Source organism: Manis javanica, chromosome 3 (genome assembly GCF_040802235.1).
Source record: "Manis javanica isolate MJ-LG chromosome 3, MJ_LKY, whole genome shotgun sequence".
NCBI lineage: Eukaryota > Metazoa > Chordata > Mammalia > Pholidota > Manidae > Manis > Manis javanica.
The window spans coordinates 56,186,872-56,201,929 of record NC_133158.1 but is presented as its reverse complement, the minus strand read 5'-3'; the positions used below and the strand labels follow the sequence as shown (position 1 = coordinate 56,201,929).

General features: G+C 35.6%; 1 protein-coding gene across 5 annotated transcripts in view; it reads right to left on the bottom strand.

Moving 5' to 3' along the window:
* OSBPL11 (oxysterol binding protein like 11) overlaps nucleotides 1-15,058 on the bottom strand; it is a 108,246-nt gene that overhangs the window by 55,785 nt on the left and 37,403 nt on the right. For all 5 annotated transcript variants that reach the window (XM_073231480.1, XM_073231479.1, XM_073231482.1 and 2 more), the window contains 5 exons: nucleotides 13,670-13,738; nucleotides 8,760-8,935; nucleotides 7,823-7,902; nucleotides 5,857-6,033; nucleotides 116-317 (listed from right to left, as the gene is read on the bottom strand). In XM_073231480.1, the coding sequence (XP_073087581.1) occupies nucleotides 116-317; nucleotides 5,857-6,033; nucleotides 7,823-7,902; nucleotides 8,760-8,935; nucleotides 13,670-13,738 (704 nt within the window). The remainder of the gene's footprint in view (nucleotides 1-115; nucleotides 318-5,856; nucleotides 6,034-7,822; nucleotides 7,903-8,759; nucleotides 8,936-13,669; nucleotides 13,739-15,058) is intronic.

Sequence of the window (15,058 nt, the reverse complement as noted above, 5' to 3'; positions counted from 1 at the left end):
TTTTTGTTTGTTTGATTCTTTTAATTAAGACTTCTTGGAGTGAGAATTACCATGAATACAGTCCTTTGATGTTTCAATCCTCAATGTCGAGTCCTACCTTTAACCTGTAACTTACCTGAAGGCAATGACCCCTTTTGATGTGATGCATGCTGCAACTGGAGAATATGAAAGCAGTCGTTTAAGCAGTTCATAGTTGCCATGGAAGTAGCTTTGAGCATTAAGAGATCCTGGTCCAAGGAACTAAGATGGCCAGAAGCAGGAAGGCATTCAATTCGTCTAATTAAGTCTCTTTGTTGTCCTTCAGCATGAGACATCATCTAAGGAAAAGAACAGAGCTGTGTGTCCCACTCTTGATTTCTGTATATCATATATACATACAATAGTCATTTTAATGACCATATTCAGCTTCTGAGCCATTTTTACGATACATTAGGCTCAGAAATCTATTTTAAGTTTGTTTGGATATTCTCAACTAATAAGCATTTAATAATGTTTACCAATTGAGCAAAAGATGGTGACCACTGGCAGCTGCATTTTTTCTTTGGAAGCAACAAAGCTCAAAAGTCTTAACAAACCTTTTATAAATAGTATAAAGTTATAAAAGTCACTAAAAGAACATTCTGGATCATCCTTAATATTAGCATTAAGTATTTCATTCCAAAGTAAAATTAATTCCAGTCTGGGTTCTCAACCACTTTCTTCTCAGCACCTCTGATCAGGCTCAATTTGAACCTACATTGAGAACACAACTGTTTGCCTGCTTCCTCTTAATCTAGCTTTCTGGTCCCACTAGTTTAACTCTGGAGCAAGTACTGGATATAAACTTTTCAGATTAGAAGAGTTTAATACATTCTGCTGTAACCAGGGGCCCTGTCTACTTTTCCTAACAAAGCCAATGACTGATAAGCAACCCAATATTTTTTTTTTTTTAGGAGAGCAAGGTACATGCCCCTATCCAGAGACACATGCCCCTATCCAGAGACAAAGTGAAAGGACAGAGTCCCCGGCCCACGCCAGGAGGGGATAAGAGAGTCCCTAAGCAACCCAATTTTTAAAAATGTAAACTGAATTTATTATGCTTAATTACTTTCAATTGTGACCAACCAGAGGATTCTCGGATTGCCTATCCTTTGGATACTATTTTAATTCACATAGAAATTCTATAGAGGAGAGACTCTTAGCTTTCAGAGGTTCTGTTGCAGATGATTTTTGATACTGTTTTCAGGAGGTCAGTGAAAAAGAAATACAAATGATCCTACCAGGCAAATCAAGTGTGTCACACAAGAAATAGCCCCTGAAAACATGTAGAAATGGATCATTCAAGAAAAAAGCTTTTCTTAAAAAAAAGCATGGGTATGAAGGTATCTGTACACACACATTATACATGCATGTATATGTGTGCTTTGTGCATAACTGTTTTTGTCTATAAATTTGGGGACTAACTTCCAACAATCCAAACTTATGAAATGAATGGCAACCACTTTGGAAAACAGTTTTGTAATACTGACCAGAGTTAAATATATAGAACTAAATAAAAATAATCCATGCTCAAACAATTACACTCTTCAATATGTAACCAACAGATTATGTATATACACATGTTCATCAATGCTAATGTCTCTCAATACTAGAATGGATAAATAATATATAGGTATATCCATACAATAAATGCTGTTGAACATGAAAAATCGGAAATGTATATTTAACATTATAAGTAAACCTCTAACATATAATAATGTTGACTGAAAAGAAGCCATATTCAAAGGAGTACATACTATTTGATTCCAGCTTAGAAATTTAAAAATAGGCAAAATAAATCTGCGATGTTAGAAGTCAGGCTAGTGGGGAGGAGAGGGTATAGTCAATGGAGGGGCATGAGAAGGTTTTCTAGGAAGCTAGTAATATTAAATTTCTTGATCTAGGATGTAGTACCTATAAATTACATCAAGATGTATACTTATGATTTTGTACTTTTCTATATGATAAGCCACTAAAAATTTAATGAAGGAAAAAATCCTAAACAGGCTATTCACAACACACAAATAATCAACTTTCACAATATAACACATAAGAGAAACAGTTTTTCTTTGTGTAAATGACCCAGCAGCCAGTGCTGCTGTTAGAGGTGAAGAGGCCGAAGTAATATTCTTGGCTAGAGAAAATAAGCTTTAAAATGTAATTATAGCACAAATGTTAAAATCTGGTAATGGCTCTTTCCAAAGCAAACAAATTGGCTGATCATATATTTACAAAGAAAGAGAAAACTGATTTGTGAAGTTGTGTTAGTGATTATTCCTGACACCATAAAACCAGTTTCTCAAGAAAGAAAAAACTACAGGAGAGTTGAAAACTTGCTCAATGTGTGTTTTGTAGCTAGGTATGGTAAATATAATGATAGAAGTACATCAACAAGGCGTCATCTAGTGTGTCTGAAAACCAGATCAGAATCATGATTTTATCAATTTTAATTGTCTGTCTCCCTTTCTAGACTGGTCATTTTAACTCAGGGTACAGTATAGCATCAGCATGAAACATGCAGTGAATAATAATTGAGTAATTCGATAAATAGTACTAATAATAAACAGCAAATACCAAAATAGGTCATTTTTATTAGGTAAAGCCTTAGTAACAAATTAATTTCAAGCACAGTATGACTCTATTCTCAATAGTCAGTTGCTTTTGCCAACTGTTACTTAACCTATTGCTGGACTTAATACCCACATACTTGGTAAAAATGTTCCTTTCATAGGGGGAGTCTAGTAACCATAATGTTGTTCAAGTAATTGTAAACTAACGATATCAAAAAAAAATTTTTTATAATAAAAAATAATAATAAATAAATAAAATTATTGAGGATGAAAAAAAAATGTTCCTTTCAAACTTATTCTGCATTACAACCTCCTGAAGTTGGATCACTCTAGAACAGCAATTCTCCAAGTATGCTCTGCAGACCCTGTGGGACTCTTCGGAGGGTCTGTGAAGTCATCACTATTTTCGTAGTAATTCTAGGAAATTATTTGCCTTTTTCATTGTGGTGGTATTTGAATTGATGGTGCAAAAGCAATAGTGGGCAAAACTGCTGGCATCTCAGTGAGAATCAAGGCAGTGGTACCAACTATCCTAGCAGTCACCACATTTTTAACTGCCATGCATTTACAGGAAAAACAAAAAGCCAATTTTACTTAGGAATATCTTGAAAAAGCAGTAAAAATTATTAGTTTTACTGTATCTTGACTCATGAGTATACTATTTAAAAAAATAGTCTATGTAGAAGACAGGAAGTGTATTTCTGCTGCATATCAAAGAAGGGGGAAAAAGCATTCCTGCCTTTTATCAAAGTACAGTGGGTGGCTGGAGGGTAAAACACGTGACAACTGAGCTGCAAGCTGAACAAGCTGGTTTTCCACAGATCACCGTTCTGACACTAACAGATGTGTGACTGAGTAAGAAAAACATTATTTGGTCTCTCTACCTACCCCTTCCTGGCACCAAGCTCTAAACCTTTGTAAGTTCCTAAGAGATTAGAGAACAAGCACATCTTTTGTTACAATATTTGATTTTGTTACTGAAATAGCTTCAGAGCAGAAATGTGAAAAGTGTGTCTTTTATTATCCACAGCAAACCCCTTTTAACCACACTAGAGTTGTGTTAATGAAGCGATTGCTTTGGAGAGTCCCTACAAAGGGACTAGTTGCCAGGGGAATCAACCCTTTGATTAGAGAGTACCCTCCCCCACCCCCAACCTCTATGGAGGAGGCGGTGGAAGCTGAATTAATCACTAATGGTTAAAGATTTAGTCAATCATGCCTACATAAGGAAGCCTCCATAAAAATTCAGGAGGAGAAGGTCCAGAGAAATTCTGGTTGAAGAACACTTGGAGGCACTTGGAGGGTGGTATGACCAGAGAGGGCATGGAAGCTCCATGCTCTTCCCTGCCTTCAATATTTTGCCCTAGCTATCTCTTCCATCTGGCTGTTTCTGTGTTACAGTATTTTATAATAAACTGGTAGTATCATAAGTAAACTGTTTTCCTGAGTTCTGTGAAATGTTCTAGCAAATGATTGAACCTGAGGAAGGTGTAGGGGAAACCTCATATTTATAGCCAGGTGGTCAGAGGCATAGGTAGACAACCTGGACTTGCAAATGGCATCTGAAGTGGGGTCAGTCTTGTAGGATCTAACATCATCAGAACTGAGTTAAATTTTAGGACAACCAGCTGGTGTCCACAGAGAAGTAGAGAATTTCTTGGTATGGGGAAACTCCCCACAACATTTGGTGACCATAATAGTAGAGAAGAGGAGGAACACAGGAGTGCTTTCCCCTTACAGAATGACTGTTAGAAACTAGATTTCAGACTTGGGGGCAAGTGGTAGACATTTTCTCAAAACTAAACAAAATAAACCTATCATGTGAAGAAAACTGTCAGCACTTGTTGCCAATTATAAAACCTGAGCTTTACAATGATCTTTAGAATTCTGGAAGAACCTGTATCTGTCACCATAAGCATGACAGCTTCCCAATCAGAAAGCCTTTTCTGATGAGCTTGGTAGGGGATGCTAATAAACGTGAATTTTTGATATCATATTATGATAAAATAGATCAACATTTGCAAGACCTGCATAACTCTGTGAGCTATTAATTTCCAAATGACTAACGCATGGTATTACAAAAGCATGCATAGGTTAGAGATACATTCCAAGTGTAAGACAGACCCATGGATTTTCACGTAACAGTATGAAAAGTTTACTGATATGTATTAGATTCCATACTGCATTTAACATTAAGAAACTACCACTGTCAAGTTTTCATGCAGTACCAAGGGATAGCTGCCACAATTATCTTAAAAGACTATTAAAATATTCCTCTACTTTCTAGCTGCATATCTATGTGAGGTCACTGTAAGATAAATTCTAGCTGAAATAAGCAGGCGATGAGAGGCTACAAAGGGCCAGACAGTTTATTTGAGCACAATTCTCGGGTGATATTCCTGAGTCTGGGTATTACAGGCCGGGGAAGTCACACCTGGTCAGGGAGGTGGGGGCTTATAAGGGGTTAGGAGGGGGAGGAGTGGGCAAGCTATCTTAGGGGGCATGGAGAGGTATGATTGGCTAAGGGTGACATAACAGACAACCAGCTTTTTTCCTTCCAAGAGGGAGGAGGCTGACATCCAGGTCTTAGTTGGCACATCAGAAGGATGGAATTCAGGAAGAGCTGTCCCCTTTCCATATAAGGCACAGACCTTGGGGTCTGGTCTGTTCTCCTTTTATGGTATCTCTCTGTTCTGTTTGCATGTCCTTGTTTTTCCTTCCCAGTCACTACACAGGTATCTATAAAGTTCTACCAAATTTAACTCAGCAAGCAATACCTGGAATATTCAGAACCTAATAACTGCATCCTTTATTAACTAGATTTGGTATTCAGTTTGGAAACAAAGAGAGAAATGGTGAGAGAAGCCAACATCAAGGATTTAACTACTGTATTCTATTTTTGTATATCCCTGATAATTTCCTATATGTATCAGTTTTTGTAAAAAAGAGTCACTTGTTTGGTCATTTGGTCAGTTTTCCCTTGAGGCTTAATAACACTTTTGATCATAATTTTATATCAAAGAAGTCTGTACTTTTTTACTTGAGAAACAAAAGGCACAGACTTTTAAAAAATGAGAGTGTACCTGTCATGTAGTTGACAGACAAGGAAACTCAGGACATCTTTATCACTGAAAAATTATCTCAGTACAGTAGAGGTAAAACACTGAGGGCCCCAGAAGACAAAAACAGGATTGAAAAATGTTCTGTGACAAAACCAAGCAGGTAAGATTATTTTGTGCATTTTAACTTGACTTCAAGTCATACTTACTTCTCTGACTTCCACAAGATGGTCTGGAGGTAAGTGAGCTCTTTTGCTCACTGATTGTAGTTTGGAATGTCCAACATTAAAAAAAGAAATGGCATTTTGACTTGGTCTCCTCTGGGATATAGGAGAATTGCCACTAGATGCAAGCGAGAAGCTCCGTGATTTCAGAGGAGGATTATTCTATTAGACAAAGAAAATCATTGCTTTAAAAAATTTTATGCTCTCTAACCCTCAACTTCTCAAACATGTGAGGCTTAACACATGCAGGGTTTTAAAAACTGACTTGAAGAACATTTCAAAAATGTTGAAATTTAAGACACTCAAAGTTTAAACATTTCACACAACCCATAGTAAACTGGTAATTTACTTAAAAAATTAATTCCAGTTTTGTGCTGTCAAGAATATTTTTTCACATTTTACTAATATTAACAAGAAAGGTCTAATTTCAGATTTTTAAACATCAGGATTGAAGCCGAAAACGTACTCAGCAATCTTCAATATAATAAAATTTTTAATACAACATGCAAGTATCTTTGGAATAAACTAGTACTTTCTGATCACTGCCAATGATTGCAATCTTGCAGAATGGATAAAGCTTTTTATTTTATTTTGATTTACTGAAGACTAGGTAGTAGGCCTCAATCACAAACAACCTTTTAAAGTTTATTTATGGGAAAAAACATTAGGAAAAATTTCTTTTATAAAGTCAAGCTTTCACCTAGGTATGGGATCCCTGAACTCTGGGGCTAGTTTTAACTATGCTAGTTTTTAGATGACTCTAACCTCAGATTTCAAGTACAGAGATCCTCCTTTTCACCTGAAAAAAATAAAAACATTCCAAAGCCAATATACAAATGACCAATGAGCTCATGAAAAGATGCTCAACATGGTTAGTCATTAGGGAAATGAAATTAAAATCACAATGAGACTCTATGCACTCACTAGGATGGCTGTAACAATTAAAATTTTAAAGAGCACAATAACAAGTATTGGTGAGGATGCGGAAAAACTGAAACCTTCATACATTGCTAGTGGGAATGTGAAATGGTTCAGCTGCTTTGGAAAAGAGTTTGGCAGTTTCTCAAAAGGTTAAACAGAGAGCTACCATACAATCCAGTAATTCCACTCCTAAAATTATACCATGGAGAACTGAAATCATATGTTCATACAAAAATTTGAACACGCATGTTCATTGCAGTATTATTCATAATAACCACAAACTAATGAATGATAAGTGAAATGTGGTACATCCACACAGTGGAATATTATTCAGTCATAAAAAAGAATAATATGATACCTGCAACAACATGGATGACCCTTGAGAACATTATGCTAAGCATAAGAATCCAGACACACACAAAAAACACATTTTGTATGATTCCATTTATATGAAATGCCCAGAAAAGACAACACAATATAAATAGAAAAAAGACTAGTGTTTGCCAGAGGCTTGGAAAACGAGAGAATTAGGGAGTGACTGTTAATGGGATATGGATTTTTTGGAAGGTGATGAAAATGTTCCAGAATTAAATAACTACAATCACTGCACACACTTGTGAATATACTAAAAACCACAGAATTGTACACTTTAAAAGGGTAAGTTTTATGGTATGTTAGTGGTATTTCAATTTTTAAACCCAAAAAAAAAAAAAACTGAACAGTAACATTCTTGGGGTTGGCATGGTTGGGTGGGGTGAGTGATGGGAATAAAGAGGCAAAAAATCTCAGTCATAATATAAGTTGGTCTTGGGGATGGAAGTGCAGCATGGAGAATATAGTCAATGGTTCTGTAATATCGTCCTATGTTGACAGATAGTAATTGTACTAGTTGGGGTGAGGATTTAATAATGTGTGTAACTGTTGAATCACTGTGTTATATACTTGAAATCAATATAATATGAATCAACTATACTTCAATAAAAAAAATCCCCCATTTTTGTACATGAATATTGTACATGAGTCTACATACCTTTCCAATAGCTTCAGTATGATGTTGTGTACATATCTGAAGTCTGCTAACCCAATGTTGTCGCTCTTTAGCATCTGTGGCTGATAAAAAGAATCTAAAGGTTATTCACTTTACATTTATTTCAGGAATGCAAGTAACTGCCTACAGCACAAACAGTAGATCGTCCTATGCTGAAAATGAAAACTGTGGATTGGTTCTACTCTCCCTAGAGCAAATGTTCCTGACTGGAGGAAGGTAGGAAAGAGGAACAAGCATCAACCTTATCAGGTGACACAGTAGCTGGATGTGGTTATTTCAGAAGGAGGACAAATTACATGCAGCTAGGTGGAGACATGAGACTTGGCATGTCTTAGGTTTCTTATAAAAATATGCTCTTATTTAAAGAAATAACCTTTATTAAGCATTTGATATGTACTCAATACCTTCAGATCTCTAGCATCATGCTCAGTTCGAATTACTGTTACATTGCCTGTGTATTAATTAAATAAGAAACACAAGCATCTACAAAAATTAAATTTATCTGAGTAAAAGTTATATTTTAATGAATATAAATATTTTAATAAATCCTACGTATGTACACTAGTTATTGAAAACCACAAAGAGGACATGCAAACCAGGTCAAGAAGAGTAAAAAACAAATCCATGGCAGACAAAAATATCATTTAAAGAATCCTGTTTTTAGATTTCTCACCAATTATGTTTTAGTTCACACAAATATTTTAGAAGGGCTAACCTTAAACAGACTTGTTCCACTTGAAAAAAGTTACTTATTAAAACAGATTTCATAAATTCTTAAAGCAATTTCAAAGTTTAGAATTTTGGGTGTACATCATTAGTGACAGTAGTTCCTATTTCCCAAACTCAAATGAAAGCTGGAAAGTACCCCAACTTCTCAGGGAAGAAAATCACACTATTAATTCTCATATCTTGACCATACCTCTGAGTTTATACTGTTCCCCACTGGCAGCATTTACAGTGAAGGTATGAGAGTCCTCATCACTGGGTGATATCACAGCTCCTGCAAGCTGCAAAGTACCTCTGGGTTTTTGATTTCTAGACTGTTCGTTCACAAAGTACTCCAATAAGCCAGCTTCATTGTTTAAAACAAAAAACCTGTAATGATTTTAAAAAAGTCACAATTTAAAAATATTCCCTCTAGCCAAACTAGAGTAAACTACATTTCTTTCGCTTGCACACTCTGGAGTTTTTGCTATTAAAAAAAAAAAAATCCAAAAGCATTGCAAGAAGTACTTGGAAATACTAGGTTGAATTTCCCAGCAGTAAATATCACTGAAAACTAAAAGAATTTAATAACAGATAGAAAACTTCAGCTGAGGGAGACGCACTTAACAGGGAAGAGACATAATAGGTAATGCGAAAAGGAAAAAAGGTATAGCATCTTTTCAGAGGAAGCTTTCTCTCCAGAATTCACTGGCAGGGAGGGTAAACTGCCCAAAGACAAAGAGTACGTAGAATTTTTATTTAAAATTCCCTGGAAACAAACCAAAATATGAGCTCTGAGGTTAACTAAATGCTAGGTTAAGAAATGAATCTGACTTTGAAGATTTAATCAGTGAAATATACAATGAGAATAATACAGAGTAGAAAGATTTTGTGAATGTATCATTAAAAAGGTCACAACTAAAGATTACTTATCCTGTTTAAAAATGAAAAAGCTGCAATTGGAAATGCAGAAACATCAACTTGAAACTACATGATGAAACAGTGATATACTTCGGAAAAGAATTTGATGTTCTGATTTGGTTCTAGATTAGCTATTTTAGGAAATACATTAATTCAGATTTCCAATGTAAGTAATACAATAGTTCTTTTCCCTAAAAAAACCTAAGAAGTTTCAATATCAAAAAATTATTGTTTGGCTTTGGAGCAGTTTTGTATTCTACATGTTAGTGTATTCTATAACACTAGACAATCTGATCCAGTTCAAGGTCCTAGAAGATGTTAACTGTCTTAAGCTACATGGCAACCATATTAACCATATCAAACTGGGAAAGAGTGGAATCAATCTTTTATTCAGGGAAAGAAAAAGAGAATTGATGAGAGGCAAGCAAGAGAAGTAGAAGGTGGTTACCTGAGAAGGGAAATGGGAAAGCAAAGGACTACTGTTTTTCTTGTTCATGTTTTAGCACGCTTCTGATTTTTAAAATTATGTTCATATATTTTGATTAAGATATACATAAATTTTAATATTTTCAAGTATTTTTAAACTTCAAATTCATTAATTACTATAAGAGTTAAGCATTTTTTCATGTGTCTACTCACCACCAGTAGTTCTAGAGAGCCACCTGTCATGTTTTGCCCACTCTTAATAGGGTTATCTTTATTTTCCCAAAGGAGCATTTTAATTAATGTAAGACAGTCACCAATATCATCGTAAATTTCTAAAACACATGACCTGTCCTCAGTAAAATGCACATATGAATCTGCTGTGGTCTGAATGTGTCCCCCCAGTATTTCATTGTTGAAATCTTGATCTCTAAGTAATGGTATTAAGAGATGGGACCTTTGGGAAGTGATTAGGTCAAGAGGGCAGAACTCTGACAAATGAGATTAGTGGTTTTATAAAAGAGACCCTTGCCCTTTTCCTGTCATGTGAAAATACAACAAGGAATCTGTGATAGCAAGAGGGCCCTCACACAACCATGCTGGCACTCTGAGCTTGGACTCCCAACCTCTGGGACTGTGAGAAACAAACTGCTACTATTTATAAGCTACCCAGTCTTGGTATTTTTTTTTAAGTTTTTGCATTGTTATTTTAGTTTTGAATTTTGCAGCCCAAACAAGCTGAATCTACTACAAAAAAAATCATCAAATAAACAAAAGGGCTCTGTTAACAAGAAAGTAATCTCTTCAGTACACCAAAAACCAATTGAGTTGTACACTTTAATTGGGCAAACTGTGTATTGTACCTCAATAAACCTATTAACAAAAAGAATGAACAATCAAGAAATGAAGGAAGGAAAGAAGGAAAAATATTTTCCCACTGTTCTAAGCAATAAGTGTGACTATGTACGGTACAGATGTTACTGGACTTGTTGTAGTGATCACTTTGCAATGTATACAATTATTCAATCATTACGTTGTACACCTGAAACTAATATAATGCTATATGTCAGTTATACCACACACACTAAAAAATGAGCCCATAACTGATTATCTTTCTTATATGATACTATGGCATCTAACATAATACTTTCTAAAATTATACTGTGGCCCCAATGGCATAATAGAGCACTTCAGACTGCCTTTCTTTATGCATGGATTAATCTAAATGTTCTTCTTTCGTCCCTTCTAAAGAGAGATATTTTAAAAGATATATAGTGTGGGGATTGAGAGAATTCACATAGGAAACTTGACAAAGCTGTTTTGCTCACTCTTAATCGAGACATTTTTATCAAGTTGCCAAAGAAATGGGACACTAAGCCTAGAGTCCTTTAACGTGGTCTTAACCCTTCTGTTACCTTTTCATCAATCAAGCGACATGGTCCAGGCTGAGGGGCCCATATATCTCTGCTGTACCACAAAGAACTCCCTCCAGCCAGGATGACAGAAAAGGAGCATGGAGGTTTTTTCTAATGTGGGCCTACAGCATCAAGTCGGCAAGCTGAGACCTCTTTGGTATGGGGCAAGTTGGTAAAAGATTCTGTGTTCTCAGCAGCAAACAGGGATGGGCTGTTCTCACCCCCACACTTTCTAGTGCTGCTAAAACTGGCCTGGAGGGATTATGCTGGCAGAGGCAGTGCCTGCCTATCCTAGAATGCCTGCTTAGATATGCTCACTGACTCCCCAGGCAACAGTAGCCAATGGATCTTTTTGGCAGGCTCCCTCATACAAGGATACAAATACCTGCCGTTTCTTCCCACAGTCCCAACTTCACACTGACCTGAAATGCCATCTTTAACATCTACTACATCTTACATGTTCGGGTATGTTTGAGAGCTTTCTTTTTCTTACTCCGTTTGATTTCTGAGACTTCTCAATAATATTCAATATGTGAATGAAAGTTGTTGACTGTTGGGGGAGACAGTTAAGCTGTTTTTCTTTTAAGTACGAGAACAAAGAGTAGTTTCAAGAGCAAAGTGACTAAGGGCAAAGTGACATTAAATTTTTCAAAATTAATATTGTATATGTCATCTGAATATAAAAGCCTTCAAAAAATTACAAAAAACTAAAGTGGAAAATACAAAATGAAAAGGCTCTCTTGACTTTCTTTTTTCAAATAAAGTTGGGAACCCTAGAGAACAGACTTTTTCCCTTCAACAGGTACAATGCTCTTCTAAGTTTTCTTATCCAGCTTTGACCTCTCATATATCTCCAACTTCTTGCATGTCACTCCTATTTGGACTCCTTAATGTTACTTTAAACCAAACATGGCCCAAACTGCCTTCTCTTTTAAACAATCACATTTTCATAAGTGCTTCTACTATTCTTTAAAATGCCTGAAAATCATTCTTTGATATACTATATCCCATTTTCTAGTTGTTTAAGGTAGGAAGACAAATCTAGCAGCTGATTTTATCATGGCCAAAAGCAGAAGTACCCAAATCACTCGTGAAATAGAAACTGCAGGATGTAACATAAAAATATAGACTTTAGAGGCAGAACTGTCTGGGTTCAAATTTTATTATTTTCATTTTTAAAAAGTTTAAAAACCACAAGGAGATACTACTTCATATCCTTTAAAATGGTTATTATTTTAAAAATAAAACAAAATACCAAGTGTTGGTGAGGATGTGGAAAAATTGGAATCCTTGTACATTGCATTGCTGGTGTAGCTGCTATGGAAAACAGTATTGAGATTCCCCAAAGAGTTACACAGAATTGACATATGATCCAGCAATTCCACTTCTGGGTATATACACAAAAGAAGTGAAAGTCAGGACTCTGACAAATATTTGCACAGCAATACTCAGTATCCACTGACAGATGAATGGATAAATAAAATATGGTATACGTATGCAATGGAGTATTATTCAGCCTTAACAAGGGAGGAAATTTTGACACATGCTGTAACATAGATGAATTGAAGATCACATGCTAAGTGAAATAAGCCAGTCACAACAATTTCAAATTTCAAAACAAATATTGTATGATTCTACTTATAAGAGGTACCTAGAGTAGTCAAATTCATAAAGACAGAAAGTATAATAATGGAGGGTAGGAAATGGGGATTTACTGTTTAATGGGTACAGGGTTTCAGTTTGAGAAAATGTAAAAAGTTCTGGAGATGGATGGTGGTAATGGTTACACAACAATGTGAATGTATTTAATGCTACTGATCTGTACACTATAAATGGTTAAAATGGTAAATTTTCTGTTATATGTATTTTAACCACAATAAAAAAATAAAGTTTAATCCCCCATTCCACAACTACCAATTCTACGAAGTATTTATGATACCTGGCTTTGCTGCTTACTGCCTGCCTGTGTCACCTTGCACTGGTTTTAGCTCCTCAAGGTCCCAGAGAAATTCTGAGGATCCTCCACAAAACAGACACCTAACACAAATCTGTTTCCAGCTTCCAAACAGGTCACAAGAACCTGACCCTTTTAAGTATTTTTAAAAGCCCAAGGCAGGTGAATAAGTGTTTCTAATCCTAATATAATTGTAAATTGTGGCATTTGGAGGCTACCATTTGGGCAGATGTCAGCTCCTTCCACCACCTAAAATGGAGGAAAAAGTCATCAGACTTTTGAAAACATGGTAAATCCTTGTCTACAAGATTTACCAGTCATGTTTTGCACTGAGCTAATATCAGAAAATAAAATTATCAGCCCCCCTTCTGGTCCCTAAGGATAGTGATGTGACAGAATGATCACACTTACCTGTACTGCCACCCAGTGACGAGGTTGGTATACTTCATTAAGTAGCCATAAACATTTTCCATGTGATCACTGTTTCAAAAAAATCAAAGTGCCAAACATCAGTGAAAATTAGAATATCAGGAGTTTAACTGTAAAGTTTTAAAAATAGTTGTAAATAATATGTCCCTCAAATGCCTTAAATTATCTTGAGAAGCAAAATTTATAGATTAATAATAGAGGTAACAATAAATGAGAGATACTTAACCCCCCAAATTTCATATTCACAGAACTTTATTTTACCAGATTTCTTCAAAACAAGATTATCCCTCATAATTACTATGAAATATTATGTAAATGTAAAACAAATATACCATAAGTGGAACTATAAGTAAAAATATTTTATAACAATTCAATAGTCAAGAAATAAAATATAACTTTATAGTTCTAGAATTAACAAAAAAGGTTTCTAGATTGAAGAGTGCCTCTTCACTTTAACAGGACACACAAAAGGCCAATCTGTTCTGTCTCTGTCTGGTTCCTTGGGCTTCCAAAATGAAGGTCCTGCTTCTGATGAGAGTGTGACACCTCTCACCTACTCCCCAACCCCAGGCAGGCATGGGGCAAAGGACTTAGTGCAAGTCTTGTCATTAGAAAGATTTTATTTGAGAACTGTATCACTAGCTTTACTACAACTGAGTTTCTTCCTGTCCCCTTTCCTCATTTCATCAGGTATGTCATTATAGTGATTCACAGAAAATACAATATCCCACTGATATTTCTTTTCTAATATTTTAAGATTCCTTATACTTACTGAAGCTAGACCTACATTGATGCATATTTAACTATACTTCTAATGTTTTATTTTTTTATCTTCTTTTTAAAGTATCATTGATATACAATCTTATGATGGTTTCACATAAACAACACAATGGTATCAACATTTACCCATATTATCAGGTCCTAACCCCCTCCACTGCAGTCATTATCAAAATAGTAAAATGTTACAGAGTCAATTATTTGTCTTCTCCATGCCATACTGCCTTCCCGTAACTTACCTATATTGTGTTGCAAATTATAGCACTCCTTTATCCCCTTCTCCCTCCCCACTCTCCCTCCTGAACCCCTCCCCTTTGGTAACCACTTGTCCCTTCTCGTTGTCTGTGAGTCTACTGCTATTTTGTTCCTTCTGTTTTCCTTTGTTTTTATACTCCACAAATGAGTGAAGTCATTTGGTACTTGTCTTTCTCCACCTGGCTTATTTCACTGAGAATAATACCCTGTAGAGCCATCCATGCTGTTGCAAAAGGCAGGACTTCTTTTCTTTTTATGGCTGAATAATATTCCATTGTAGATTGTACTACTTCTTCTTTTTTCATTCATCTATTTTTTTTTCCATTCATCTATTGATGG